The 13,508-nt window shown below is 32.9% G+C and overlaps 1 protein-coding gene across 2 annotated transcripts in view; it reads right to left on the bottom strand.

The window, feature by feature from the left end:
• The window catches only part of LOC143230135 (leukocyte tyrosine kinase receptor-like), a 100,296-nt gene that overhangs the window by 47,264 nt on the left and 39,524 nt on the right, over positions 1 to 13,508 (bottom strand). For both annotated transcript variants that reach the window (XM_076463211.1, XM_076463203.1), the window contains exons 3-6: positions 8,277 to 8,407; positions 3,741 to 3,869; positions 2,900 to 3,055; positions 980 to 1,113 (exon numbers count right to left, since the gene is read on the bottom strand). In XM_076463211.1, coding sequence (XP_076319326.1) covers positions 980 to 1,113; positions 2,900 to 3,055; positions 3,741 to 3,869; positions 8,277 to 8,407 — 550 coding nt within the window. The remainder of the gene's footprint in view (positions 1 to 979; positions 1,114 to 2,899; positions 3,056 to 3,740; positions 3,870 to 8,276; positions 8,408 to 13,508) is intronic.

Raw genomic sequence — 13,508 nt, forward strand, 5'->3', positions numbered from 1 at the left:
ATAAGTTGTAGTAATTTTGGTAAATACTCTTCTCGCGCATAATTTATTCCGGAGTTTTTCAGTTGATTTCAACACATGTGTAGCCGGAATCCCTCTACCTTGAAAGAAGAATAGTAAACGTTCGAAACTATACCACGTTCAATGACTTTCAGACGTTTTCTGATGTGCCAGTTTTGACAAGTTAAACACAATGAAATACTGGAAACCGTAATTTTACTTAAGATATATAACATTTGTACGAACAGATGGTGCGTTGTTAATAAACAAAAAAATTCGTAGTCGTCTTTACTGACATTTTACTGGTAAAATGTGTCAACATTTGACAGATATCATAACGTCACGTGCTAGTAAATGACCAATAACGAATTACCTCGATAAATATATTACATATTGAGGAAATAACAAGTGCTCTTGCGATAGTTTTGTTTTAAATTCGCGCAAAGTTACAAGAGGGCTATCTGCGCTAGCCGTCCTTAATTTAGCAGCGTAAGACTAGAGTGAAGGCAGTTAGCCATCACTACCCGCCGCCAACACTTGGGCTACTTTTTTTTTACCAAAGAATAGTGGAACTAACAGCCACATAATAACACCCCCACAGCTGAAAGGGCCAGCATGTTCGGTGTGATGCGGATTCAAACCCACGACCCTCAGATTGTTAATCAAGCGTGTTAACCACCTGGCCATACCAGGCTTTTACCAACGAATTGTGGGATTAATTGTCACTTTATAATACCCCCATAGTTGTAAGGGCGAGCATGTTTGGTGGATTAGAACCCGCGGTTCTCAGAGTGCGAGTCGAACAGCCTAATCACCTGGCCATGCCGGGCCTCTTGCCATTAAAGAATTTTAAAAAATGAAATATGTATGCACAATCTCGATAGTGCTTTTCTGTATATATTCGCTTCAAGAGTCCATAGTACTTAAATACAGATATAATCTAAAGTCTGTGTATCTAGTTGGCTAACTGTAATTTACTAACCTCACAGCTGTTGTAGTAACCTGAGTTAGCTATTATGTGATACAGTGGTGGAGGGTCATAAATGGCACTGTTTAGAATAGCTCGATGCCCAAAGGCTGCTTTTCTTGAATGGAACTCTGCCCATAAGTATTTACCTGGAAAAGACATTTTAAAATATAAATTTCCATCTTTGTATAGTAATTCTAGTCAAAATAGGCTTAAGATAAATGAGTTACGTGCAGGAAACGCGCAAAGCACGCTGCACGTGACGAAAGAAAAAAGGTGTGACCATAAAATAAAATTCATCAAATTATTTTTGTTGAACAATGTTTAAAATACCTTCTCTCATTTTATAGTTTAATTTAGTAAATTGAAACTGTCTTTATTGAATGACTGAACATAGACAGAGCTCCAATTAAAAAAAACAAACAGCATTTCTCTGAAGACACAGTTTGAAAGATTTCCGTTAATTTACCATTTTACCAACAATTATTAATTATATTATCTGAGAAAAAAAATAGAATATTTTCAAAATTATCAGTCAATCTTTTTAAGAATTTCAGCTCAACACACTTCAGTCTTTCTTAAAAAGTAAACACAAATTATTCTCCACAAAAAAAAAAATACATTTTGACGAATTTCTACTTACACTTTCTACTAAGTTCACTAATTCTTCTTGGGATTCAAGTCTATGTCAAATAAGATATCTCAGACAAGGGGATAGTTCAGACAAATTATATTCTCGCCCTGTTGGAATTTCTTAGTCTCACAGGTCCTTTTAGACCAGTATGGTGGCCTTTTTAATGGTCTTTCGAATTTTGAAAATCATTTGAAATATTCAGTATTATATATATACTCCCTTTCCCGGTACTTTGATCCTTTAAAAAATTCAAGAGGTACAACCATTGAGTATCGTTGTTAACATTCAGATTTATTCAGTGGTCACTCACTTTTCCCCGTTATACTAGTTATCTGGTCATCCTTACCAATAAGGTCATTCTACATTCACTGATGTATCTACTGCTCTTCCTTTTCCACAGTGTCATTTGGACATGTTTATCAGCCTTCATAGGAATGAGTCAGACACATTCACTGATCTGTCTAGTGGTTATCCTTTGCCACAATATTATTCAAGCACTTTTGTCAGCATCTTCCTTAACTGTAAGTTTCATTCAGACACATTCACTGATCTGTCTAGTGGTTATCCTTTGCCACAATATTATTCAAGTGCTTTTTGTAAGCATCTTTGTCAGCCATGTGGATCAGCCAGATACATTCACTGGCATGTCTACTGTTCATCATTTGCCACAATGGCATTTCGTCATTTTCTTTAGTCTTTTTTTCAGCCATGGGGATCATTCAGCCACGAGGTGTTTTAACTGGGCTCACTTAGCTACTGGTATATCTTGCTCAGACTTAGTTGTTGTTGTTTTTAATATCTTAACCTACAATTATATCTTGGTAACACTGTTTAACTTAAGAAAATGCACTAGTAAATTATAATAGTGATGTACTAACTCGATTAAGTAATGCTATTTGATCAAATTCCTTTAAAATTATACAAAATAAAAGACGAAACTTAAGACATATTTAAAACCAGTGGATACACACAGCCTAACCTTTTTTTTAACACAAAAAGCATAAAATAGCTATTAGTTGTAATTATTATTTAATTAGGTACTGAAAACTTTAACTTAAATAACACCTTAATTTTACGTGGGATAAATTGTGGTCAGGTCAGGCATCCCTAGAATTTAGTCATAAACGTCCTAAATTTTGAACTACTGACCAGAGGGGAGCCAACCAGTCATCAGCACACAGGTTTGTCGGGATTTGAACTAATGACTGCTTGACCGTTTGGGGCATCTTCAGGGGCATCACACCTTCATCTGCAGCTGAGCAAACCAACTACCAACTTATCTTACAATATCCTATTCTTACCTGAAGTATTCCGGAAAGTGTGGTCTACGAGGGGTCCGGTGTGGTTTAAAGGGGTTGGTCCGCTTTGAAGCTTCCACTCACTGTCATCAAATTCAATGTTGGTCCAACCACACATCCCATCTTCAAACGTGCACCGTGCATTTGAAGGAACTTTGTCTGCACAATTAAATATTAAAAAAAACTAATATTAGCCCATTTACGTCTTGAGTTTTTAACTCTGAATGTCATTGTCAGTGGAATTTTATATAATTATTAGAAGAACAGTCACCACGAAGAAACAACAACAATCATCACTATGAGAAACGATATTACCAAAAATATAATTAGATACTACAAAACATTGTCAAAAAATTTGTCTTATCATGAGAAGTAGAGACATCGTCTAATGAATTTTGTCTGACAAGGAAGACCTTTTTAATTGTTTTTAAAAAGAAGACATCGTCAAAGAAGGATTTATTCAAAATAGAAAAAGAGAATCGTAGGTTAAGGTTTTCTTGTCACTAGAGGTAGAGCCATCTTCCAATGGGCTTCTTTTGGTCACTTAAGAATATTCGTTTTGAAGTTTACATTTCGATTCTACTGGTTTAGGAAAAGAAAACTCCATTCACAATAAGTTATTATACAAGTTGATTGTAATTAGTTGAAGTCATATTTAAACGGTTACGATGAGTTCGAATATTTTTATTATATAATACGTAATTTATTTTATCTTGATTAAAGGAGTGAAACTCCAAACATAATTCCTCCAAGAAGAGCAAGGTAGAAATATAAAGCATGCACCAAACAACCCGTTTGTGTGAGGACAAAGTGACTCTGACCACATGATGACCCAAACACTTACCACAGTCATGTCCTTCGTCCTCGCCTTCCATACAGTCTCTGTTTATGTCACATACTTGGCTGCGATCAATACACAACTGATTGGAACACAAAAAGTGTTTCAGTTCACATTTTTTCTTTCCAACGTTATCTAAACCGAAAAGAAAATCAAACACTATAATAAACACTTAATTATCAGGTATTTGTGAACTGTATGAGATAACTGTTAACATTTAATTATCAGATATTTGGGGACTGTATGAGATAACTGTGAACACTTAAGTATCAGATATTTGTAGACTGTATGAAATAACTGTTAACACTTAAGTATCAGATATTTGTAGACTGTATGAGATAACTGTTAACACTTAAGTATTAGATATTTGTGGACTGTATGAGATAACTCTTAACACTTAAGTATCAGTTATTTGTGGACTGTATGAGATAACTGTTAACACCTAATTATCAGATATTTGTGGACTGTATGAGATAACTGTTAACACTTAAGTATCAGGTATTAGTGGACTGTATGAGATAACTGTTAACACTTAAGTATCAGGTATTTGTGGATTGTATGAGATAACTGTTAACACTTAATTATCAGGTATTAGTGGACTGTATGAGATAACTGTTAACACTTAATTATCAGATATTTGTGGACTGTGTGAGATAACTGTTAACACTTAAGTATGAGGTATTTGTGGACTGTATTTAGATAACTGTTAACACTTAATTATCAGGTATTTGTGGACTGTATGAGATAACTATTAACACTTAAGTATCAGATATTTGTGGACTGTATGAGATAATTGTTAACACTTAATTATCAGATATTTGTGGACTGTATGAGACATAACGGTTGTCTCATTTAAGTATCAGGTATTTGTGACTCTATGAGATAACCGTTAACACTTAAGTATCAGATATTTGTCGACTGTATGAGATAACTGTTAACACTTAAGTATCAGGTATTTGTGGACTGTATGAGATAACTGTTAACACTTAAGTATCAGGTATTTGTGGATTGTATGAGATAACTGTTAACACTTAAGAATCAGGTATTTGTGGACTGTATGAGATAACCGTTAACACTTAGGTATCGGGTATTTAAGGATTGCATGAGATAACTGTTAACACTTAAGAATCAGGTATTTGTGAACTGTATGAAATAACTGTTAACACTTAATTATCAGATATTTGTCGACTGTATGAGATAACTATTAACACTTAATTATCAGATATTTGTGGACTATATGAGATAACTGTTAACACTTAAGAATCAGGTATTTGTGGACTGTATGAAATAACTGTTAACACTTAATTATCAGATATTTGTGGACTGTATGAGATAACCGTTAACACTTAAGAATCAGGTATTTGTGGACTGTATGAAATAACTGTTAACACTTAATTATCAGATATTTGTGGACTGTATGAGATAACTGTTAACACTTAAGTATCAGGTATTTGTGGATTGTATGAGACATAACAGTTGTCTCATTTAAGTATCAGGTATTTGTGGATTGTATGAGACATAACGGTTGTCTCATTTAAGTATCAGGTATTTGTGGACATTCAAGTATCAGGTATTTGTGACTCTATGAGATAACCGTTAACACTTAAGTATCAGATATTTGTGGACTGTATGAGATAACTGTTCACACTTAAGTATCAGGTATTTGTGGACTGTATGAGATAACCGTTAACACTTAGGTATCGGGTATTTAAGGATTGCATGAGATAACCGTTAACACTTAAGAATCAGATATTTGTGGACTGTATGAGAAAACTGTTAACACTTAAGTATCAGGTATTTGTGGACTGTATGAGATAACTATTAACACTTAAGTATCAGGTATTTGTGGATTGTATGAGACATAACGGTTGTCTCATTTAAGTATCTGGTATTTGTGGACTGTACGAAATAACTGTTAACACTTAATTATCAGATATTTGTGGACTGTATGAGATAACTGTTAACACTTAATTATCAGATATTTGTCGACTGTATGAGATAACTGTTAACACTTAATTATCAGATATTTGTGGACTGTATGAGATAACTGTTAACACTTAAGTATCAGGTATTTGTGGACTGTATGAGATAACTGTTAACACTTAATTATCAGATATTTGTGGACTGTATGAGATAACTGTTAACACTTAAGTATCAGGTATTTGTGGACTGTATGAGATAACTGTTAACACTTAAGTATCAGGTATTTGTGGACTGTGTGAGATAACTGTTAACACTTAAGTATCAGGTATTTGTGGACTGCATGAAATAACTGTTAACACTTAAGTATCAGGTATTTGTGGTCTGCATGAGATAACTGTTAACACTTAAGTATCAGGTATTTGTGGATTGTATGAAATAACTGTTAACACTTAAGTATCAGATATTTGTGGACTGTATGAGATAACTGTTAACACTTAAGTATCAGGTATTTGTGGACTGCATGAAATAATTGTTAACACTTAAGTATCAGGTATTTGTGGACTGTATGAAATAACTGTTAACACTTAAGTATCAGGTATTTGTGGACTGCATGAAATAACTGTTAACACTTAAGTATCAGGTATTTGTGGACTGCATGAGATAACTGTTAACACTTAAGTATCAGGTATTTGTGGACTGTGTGAGATAACTGTTAACACTTAAGTATCAGGTATTTGTGGACTGCATGAAATAACTGTTAACACTTAAGTATCAGGTATTTGTGGTCTGCATGAGATAACTGTTAACACTTAAGTATCAGGTATTTGTGGATTGTATGAAATAACTGTTAACACTTAAGTATCAGATATTTGTGGACTGTATGAGATAACTGTTAACACTTAAGTATCAGGTATTTGTGGACTGCATGAAATAATTGTTAACACTTAAGTATCAGGTATTTGTGGACTGTATGAAATAACTGTTAACACTTAAGTATCAGGTACTTGTGGATTGTATGAGATAACTGTTAACACTTAAGTATCAGGTACTTGTGGATTGTATGAGATAACTGTTAACACTTAAGTATCAGGTATTTGTGGACTGTATGAAATAACTGTTAACACTTAAGTATCAGGTACTTGTGGATTGTATGAGATAACTGTTAACACTTAAGTATCAGGTACTTGTGGATTGTATGAGATAACTGTTAACACTTAAGTATCAGGTATTTGTGGACTGTATGAGATAACTGTTAACACTTAAGTATCAGGTATTTGTGGACTGTATGAAATAACTGTTAACACTTAAGTATCAGGTACTTGTGGATTGTATGAGATAACTGTTAACACTTAAGTATCAGGTACTTGTGGATTGTATGAGATAACTGTTAACACTTAAGTATCAGGTATTTGTGGACTGTATGAGATAACTGTTAACACTTAAGTATCAGGTATTTGTGGATTGTATGAGATAACTGTTAACACTTAAGTATCAGGTACTTGTGGATTGTATGAGATAACTGTTAACACTTAAGTATCAGGTACTTGTGGATTGTATGAGATAACTGTTAACACTTAAGTATCAGGTATTTGTGGACTGTATGAAATAACTGTTAACACTTAAGTATCAGGTACTTGTGGATTGTATGAGATAACTGTTAACACTTAAGTATCAGGTACTTGTGGATTGTATGAGATAACTGTTAACACTTAAGTATCAGGTATTTGTGGACTGTATGAGATAACTGTTAACACTTAAGTATCAGGTATTTGTGGATTGTATGAGATAACTGTTAACACTTAAGTATCAGGTATTTGTGGATTGTATGAGATAACTGTTAACACTCAAGTATCAGGTACTTGTGGATTGTATGAGATAACTGTTAACACTTAAGTATCAGGTACTTGTGGATTGTATGAGATAACTGTTAACACTTAAGTATCAGGTATTTGTGGATTGTATGAGTTAAGTATCAGGTATTTGTGGACTGTATGAGATAACTGTTAACACTTAAGTATCAGGTACTTGTGGATTGTATGAGACAACCGTGAATGTTTCAAAGATCGATTGATTATTATTTCTAGTTTTCTTAAGAGTAAAACTAAATATTAGCTGTAGCCACTAGTTTTATCACATATTTCATGTATTGTTTAACCTATTGGTGGAAAGAAATGTTTCTCGTACTGATTAATATTGTTTAAATATGTTGAAAATTAAAATTAATATAACACATGTTTTTTGCACAAAATGTTTTAACCAGTATTCTTATTGTGAGCAATTATTTATGAATTAGTTGTTTGGTTTTTGTAGTCAAGTCCCAAGTAATAACAATTCTCATCTTTCGCTTAGTCAATTTGTTCTTCATTTAAGTCACAGACAATAGCAGTAATACATCAGTAATACTCAGTTTGTTTTTATAATGAAGCACAAATAACAACAATCACGCCATTTTGAAATGCGTTATTTTGGTTTTTGTTGTCGTGCATATACGTCTATAGGACATCTGGTTATCTTAGGTCACACGCGTGCGTGTTCATCAGTGCACATTCTATGATTTACGTCTGGCATTAAAAAAAACACCAAAAAAAACAACAACAAGACAGCTACTGAAACACGCACTTGTCTCACAGTTGACCAACTGGATATTGTCAATCGCCAGATGAGCAGGTGCTGTGTCTCCTTCCATTATCTCCAGAACTAACTGGAAAGGTTGACTAACGCTTCCAATTTTCGATGGTAATTTTTCCCACCTATAAGATTAAAAGACTTTTTAGGTTATAAAGGGAGAGAATAATATTTTCAAGCATCATTTAAAAATCTTCCCACATAAACAATTGCTTACAATGGTAAGTTTAAGTCAATATTGTTATAAAAACAAACTGTGGACAAATTTCATATTTTTTGGTAAATTAAATTGGTCATCTTAGAAAACCAAAATTAGTTTGCTAAGCGAGATTCTGTTTTATTTCTTTCAACTTGTAAATGGAAACGGTTACAGAGATGGTGAATATTAGGTTTTTGTACGACACTGGCCCATTTAATTCAGTTTAAAATCTAAACATAGTCTCTCTACTTCCCGTTGATATAAGAAGAAAATTACTGTGGCCAAATACCAGGACAAAAATTTGTTGTTAAATAACAGGGTTTTTTAAAAGTTGTCCTATTGCAGAGACATTACAGAAGTAAATGTAAAAAAGTTATATAATCAAGCGATAGTATCAGATCATAGGATGATGTTTGGTTATATAATCAAGCGATAGTATCAGATCATAGGATGATGTTTGGTTATATAATCAAGCGATCACAGGATGATGTTTGGTTATATAATCAAGCGATAGTATCAGATCATAGGATGTTTGGTTATATAATCAACGATAGTATCAGATTAGGATGGTTATATAATCAAGCGATAGTATCAGATCACAGGATGATGATATATAAGCGATGTTTGGTTATATAATCAAGCGATAGTATCAGATCATAGGATGTTTGGTTATATAATCAAGCGATAGTATCAGATCACAGGATGATGTTTGGTTATATAATCAAGCGATAGTATCAGATCATAGGATGTTTGGTGCGATAGTTCAGATCATAGGATGTATATAATCAAGCGATAGTATCAGATCATAGGATGTTTGGTTATATCAATCACAGTATCAGATCACAGGATGATGTTTGGTTTATAATCAAGCGATATATCAGATCACAGGATTGTTTGGTTATATAATCAAGCGATAGTATCAGATCACAGGATGATGTTTGGTTATATAATCAAGCGATAGTATCAGATCATAGGATGTTTGGTTATATAATCAAGCGATAGTATCAGATCATAGGATGAAGCGATAGTATCAGATCATAGGATGTTTGGTTATATAATCAAGCGATAGTATCAGATCATAGGATGATGTTTGGTTAATTTTGAAGAGCAGTTTAAATACAGGAAAACAAACTTTGAAAACAATATATAGAATATTTTGATAATATGTGATTGATAATATGAAAATAACTAATGTTATAAGTGATATAAACAGCTCCAATTAGGGAAAGTTTTTAAGATTTCAATAATTATCGACCAATAATTTCCATTTTACCTATGAATGAAAAATAACGGAAGGATATTTATACAACAAATTGTTGATTTTATTGAAAAAAATATCATTATAAACAAGCCAATACTGGATTTATTACAAATAAAAGTACCGTATTGTAATTAGAATACTTTTAAAATTATGTAAATTACAAATAAAAGATGCTTGTATTATTTCTTGATTTAACTATAATCTTTAATGCAGTAAATCATAAAATGCTGGTTCATGAATTATTTAAGTAATAATAACTGCAGTAAAAAATAATTGAAGAAATAATGAGTGATCCAATGATAATAAAATATGGCGTTCCATAAGGATCTATTTTTTAGGTCTACTACCGTTTTAATTTTGTATGTTAATAATATTGAATATAGGCTTAAAGTATAAAAATATATATGTCAGAATGCAGATGATACGGTTTTAACTGTAACTCATGTTGATGCAGAAACTGACAAAGAAATTTCACAAGTTGATTTCAATACGTTAGGGTATCGGCTTAACATAAATGATATATATAAATATATATATATGAATACTGAGTACAATTAAAACAATGGTAATTCACTCACAATATACAAATATTATTAATAAAATGTTTTAAAATTAATGATGAAAGATTTAATAATAAAATAAACATTTATTTTAAGTTAAACATTTTTCTCATTGTAAATGTACATATAAACATGATTTTTAATACATTAAGACCCATTATAGCAAAATTAAAGATAATACAAAAATTTTACTAATTTATGTAAAGAAATTATGTATTTTATCAGAATCAGGTATACGTTGTGCATTAACAATGTACAGTTCAACAAATAATATTCACTTGAAAGAAATAAACATAGTTTAAAAAAAGAATGTTTTAAGATAATTGTTTGTTTGTTTTGAATTTCGCATCAAAGCTACTGAGGGGCTATCTATGCTAGCCATCCCTAATTTTGCAGTGTGAGACTAGAGGGAAGGCAGCTAGTCATCACCACCCACTGCCAACCTTTGGCTACTCTTTACCAACGAATAGTGGGATTGACCGTCACATTATAACGCCCCAACGGCTGAAAGGGCGAGCATGTTTGCGCGCGACGAGGATGCGAACCGCGTCCCTCAGATTATGAATCGCACGCCTTAACGCGCTTGGCCATGCGGGCCTTTTAAGATAATAATTTTAAATAAAAATGAGGAACTCAATGCAGGTGTTACGATAACAAACGAAACTATGAGAAATCAGTAATTTAATGTAAATGCACTTTATAAATATATAATAACTTTAAATTCCTATTATAGTTTAGACATAAAAAGTACCAAATAATTATATGTATATACTAGAACATTAAAAATAAAAATTACATAATTAATACTTTACAACGTTAACCATGGAAAACAAAGTACATGTGTGTTTTCTTATAGCAAAGCCACATCGGGCTACCTGCTGAGTCCAATCGAAGGGAATCAAACCTTTGATTTTTAGCGTTGTAAATTTTAAAGACTTACCACCTATATCAGGGGGGGGACGTAAAGAGGGTATAAAAATACCGTATACAATGAGCAAACTTCCTACGAGGTTATGGAATATAAATACAGAGTTAAAAAACGAGGAGCACTGAATGATTGGTTATAGAATTGGTGTTTGCAGAATAAACAGATTAACAATCACTTAATTAATATTATCACTAATTAAACACTTTTTAGTTTGGTTTGTTTTGAATTTTGCGCGAAAGCTACTCGAAGGCCATCTCTGTGGTAGCCATCCCTAATTTAGCAATATAAGACTAGATGGAAGGCAGCTAGTCATCATCACCCACCGCCAACTCTTTGACTACTTCTTTTACCAATAAATAGTGGAATTGACCGTCACATTATAATGACGCCCCCACGGCTGAAAGGTGTGACAGTGATTCGAACCCGCGACCCTTAGATTACAAGTCGAATGCCTTAACCAATTGACAATACGAAAAATAAAGTATTATATTTCTAAAAAAATAACCATCAAGAAATGGTTAGCGTTTCGGATGCGGAACGGATGCACTTGGTTCGAACCGTTATACACGCTTTGTATTTTGAGTTCTAGAAGTGTTATATAAGTGACAATTAATTCTGGTATTCGGTTAAGAACAACCAAACAGGCAACGTGCGCTATTGACTATTTTGTCACCCAAGTGGTCAATTGTTCTAAATTAGAGACTACTATAATTAGCGGTCGTCATGTGTGCATAAGATTGAAAACAAAAGGAAATGATAAGAAATATTTTGAAGCAACTTCTAGAAAATTTGACAATGTTTACATTATAATATTTTCGCATGTGAAAAGGTGCACAAGGGATTTTGGTTTCAAGCAAAATGTCGATCTCTATAAACACGTTTAGACTATATAATATATTTAGAATTGTATTGTGCAGTTTTTCTGTTGATTTAAATAATATTCAACAAGAGCCTCGATTTTCAGCAGTGGCAAAAAGGCTCATAGAATGGTTCTAAGTTTTTGTTTTGTTTTCAAGTACAAACGTTTTGTTCATAGCTCCATCACTTGTCCAATTTGAGATCCAATTACAGTAGCGACTATTTAGGATTCCTTCCTGTTTTATTCATAAAAATCTAAATATCACGTTCAGTTGACGCAGTAAGATAATTTTATCTATATAAGATAAATTGTTTAGATAGATTATCGTGTTTATGTTTTCTAACGAAAGCTACACAATGGGCTACGTACGCTTTGCCCACTGCATGAATAGAACCTGAGTTTACAGGTTGTAAATGCGCGAACTTACCCTTGACCTAATGGGGACTAGAAAAATTATTTCAGTTGTAATAGAAAGTTGTGAATTACAAAATTTGTAAAATAACTTAATTTTGCACAGAAACAAGAGTGCGCGTGGAAAGATGAGAGGAACACCAGAGGGCGTATACAAAACGCTAGAAAATACTTTGCTGCGTGTTTACAATTATCATATACTACAATTTTAATGAGGCGCATGCAAAGAAATAAATTCATTGAGTTTCTATAGGCATGCGAGCGAGTGCCCTTTTAAAATTCAAATCAAAAAAAGTCCAGACGCTCTAGAGCCTCCCACTAAATTAATTGTTTCCTGGACTGTGCCCCAGATCCCTTCTTTACCCAGCAACGCCCCAGCGTGGAGGGAATCACCAGTTAAACAAACAAGCTATTACTTCCTTGTTTCGAACCGTGTATTGTTAGACACAGTTTCGTGTTACATTTTAGAATCGTGTGATCAGATTACTTATCGCTTTTCTACTTTAAATTTTGCAGCGTAAAGAATGCTATGTTAAATAAAGTTAAAAACACCAATTAATTAAATAATATAAAATTAATTGACAGTTGATCACAAATTCTTGCAAATAATTAATAAACACTAAAATATAACGGTTTCATTTTGTTACTAACATCGCATAATTAGATTTTTAACGTTTTAAGTGAGTGCTCATATTTGTATTAGATAATTGATTTAATTCATTAATTAATGCAAATTAACACCATATATTGGTTGGCGGATGAGAAGTTTCATTCATAACCTGTATTAATGAGCAAAAAAATGAGTGAGCAGTAAGTATGGCGGAAACATATACCGATTTGGCTTGTCTCTTAATAGTAGATCTTGCCAGAATTAGGCCTAGGAAATTACAAGTACACAGTTAAGTGTTTAACCTGTTTCTTTTTGATAGGGTTATTGGCTGTGATTAGTTGTGCTTTCACAAAATGTGTTTGTTCTCGATATTCGTTCAGATACCAAGGCTTAACCAA

This window comes from Tachypleus tridentatus, chromosome 1 (genome assembly GCF_004210375.1).
Source record: "Tachypleus tridentatus isolate NWPU-2018 chromosome 1, ASM421037v1, whole genome shotgun sequence".
Taxonomy (NCBI): domain Eukaryota; kingdom Metazoa; phylum Arthropoda; class Merostomata; order Xiphosura; family Limulidae; genus Tachypleus; species Tachypleus tridentatus.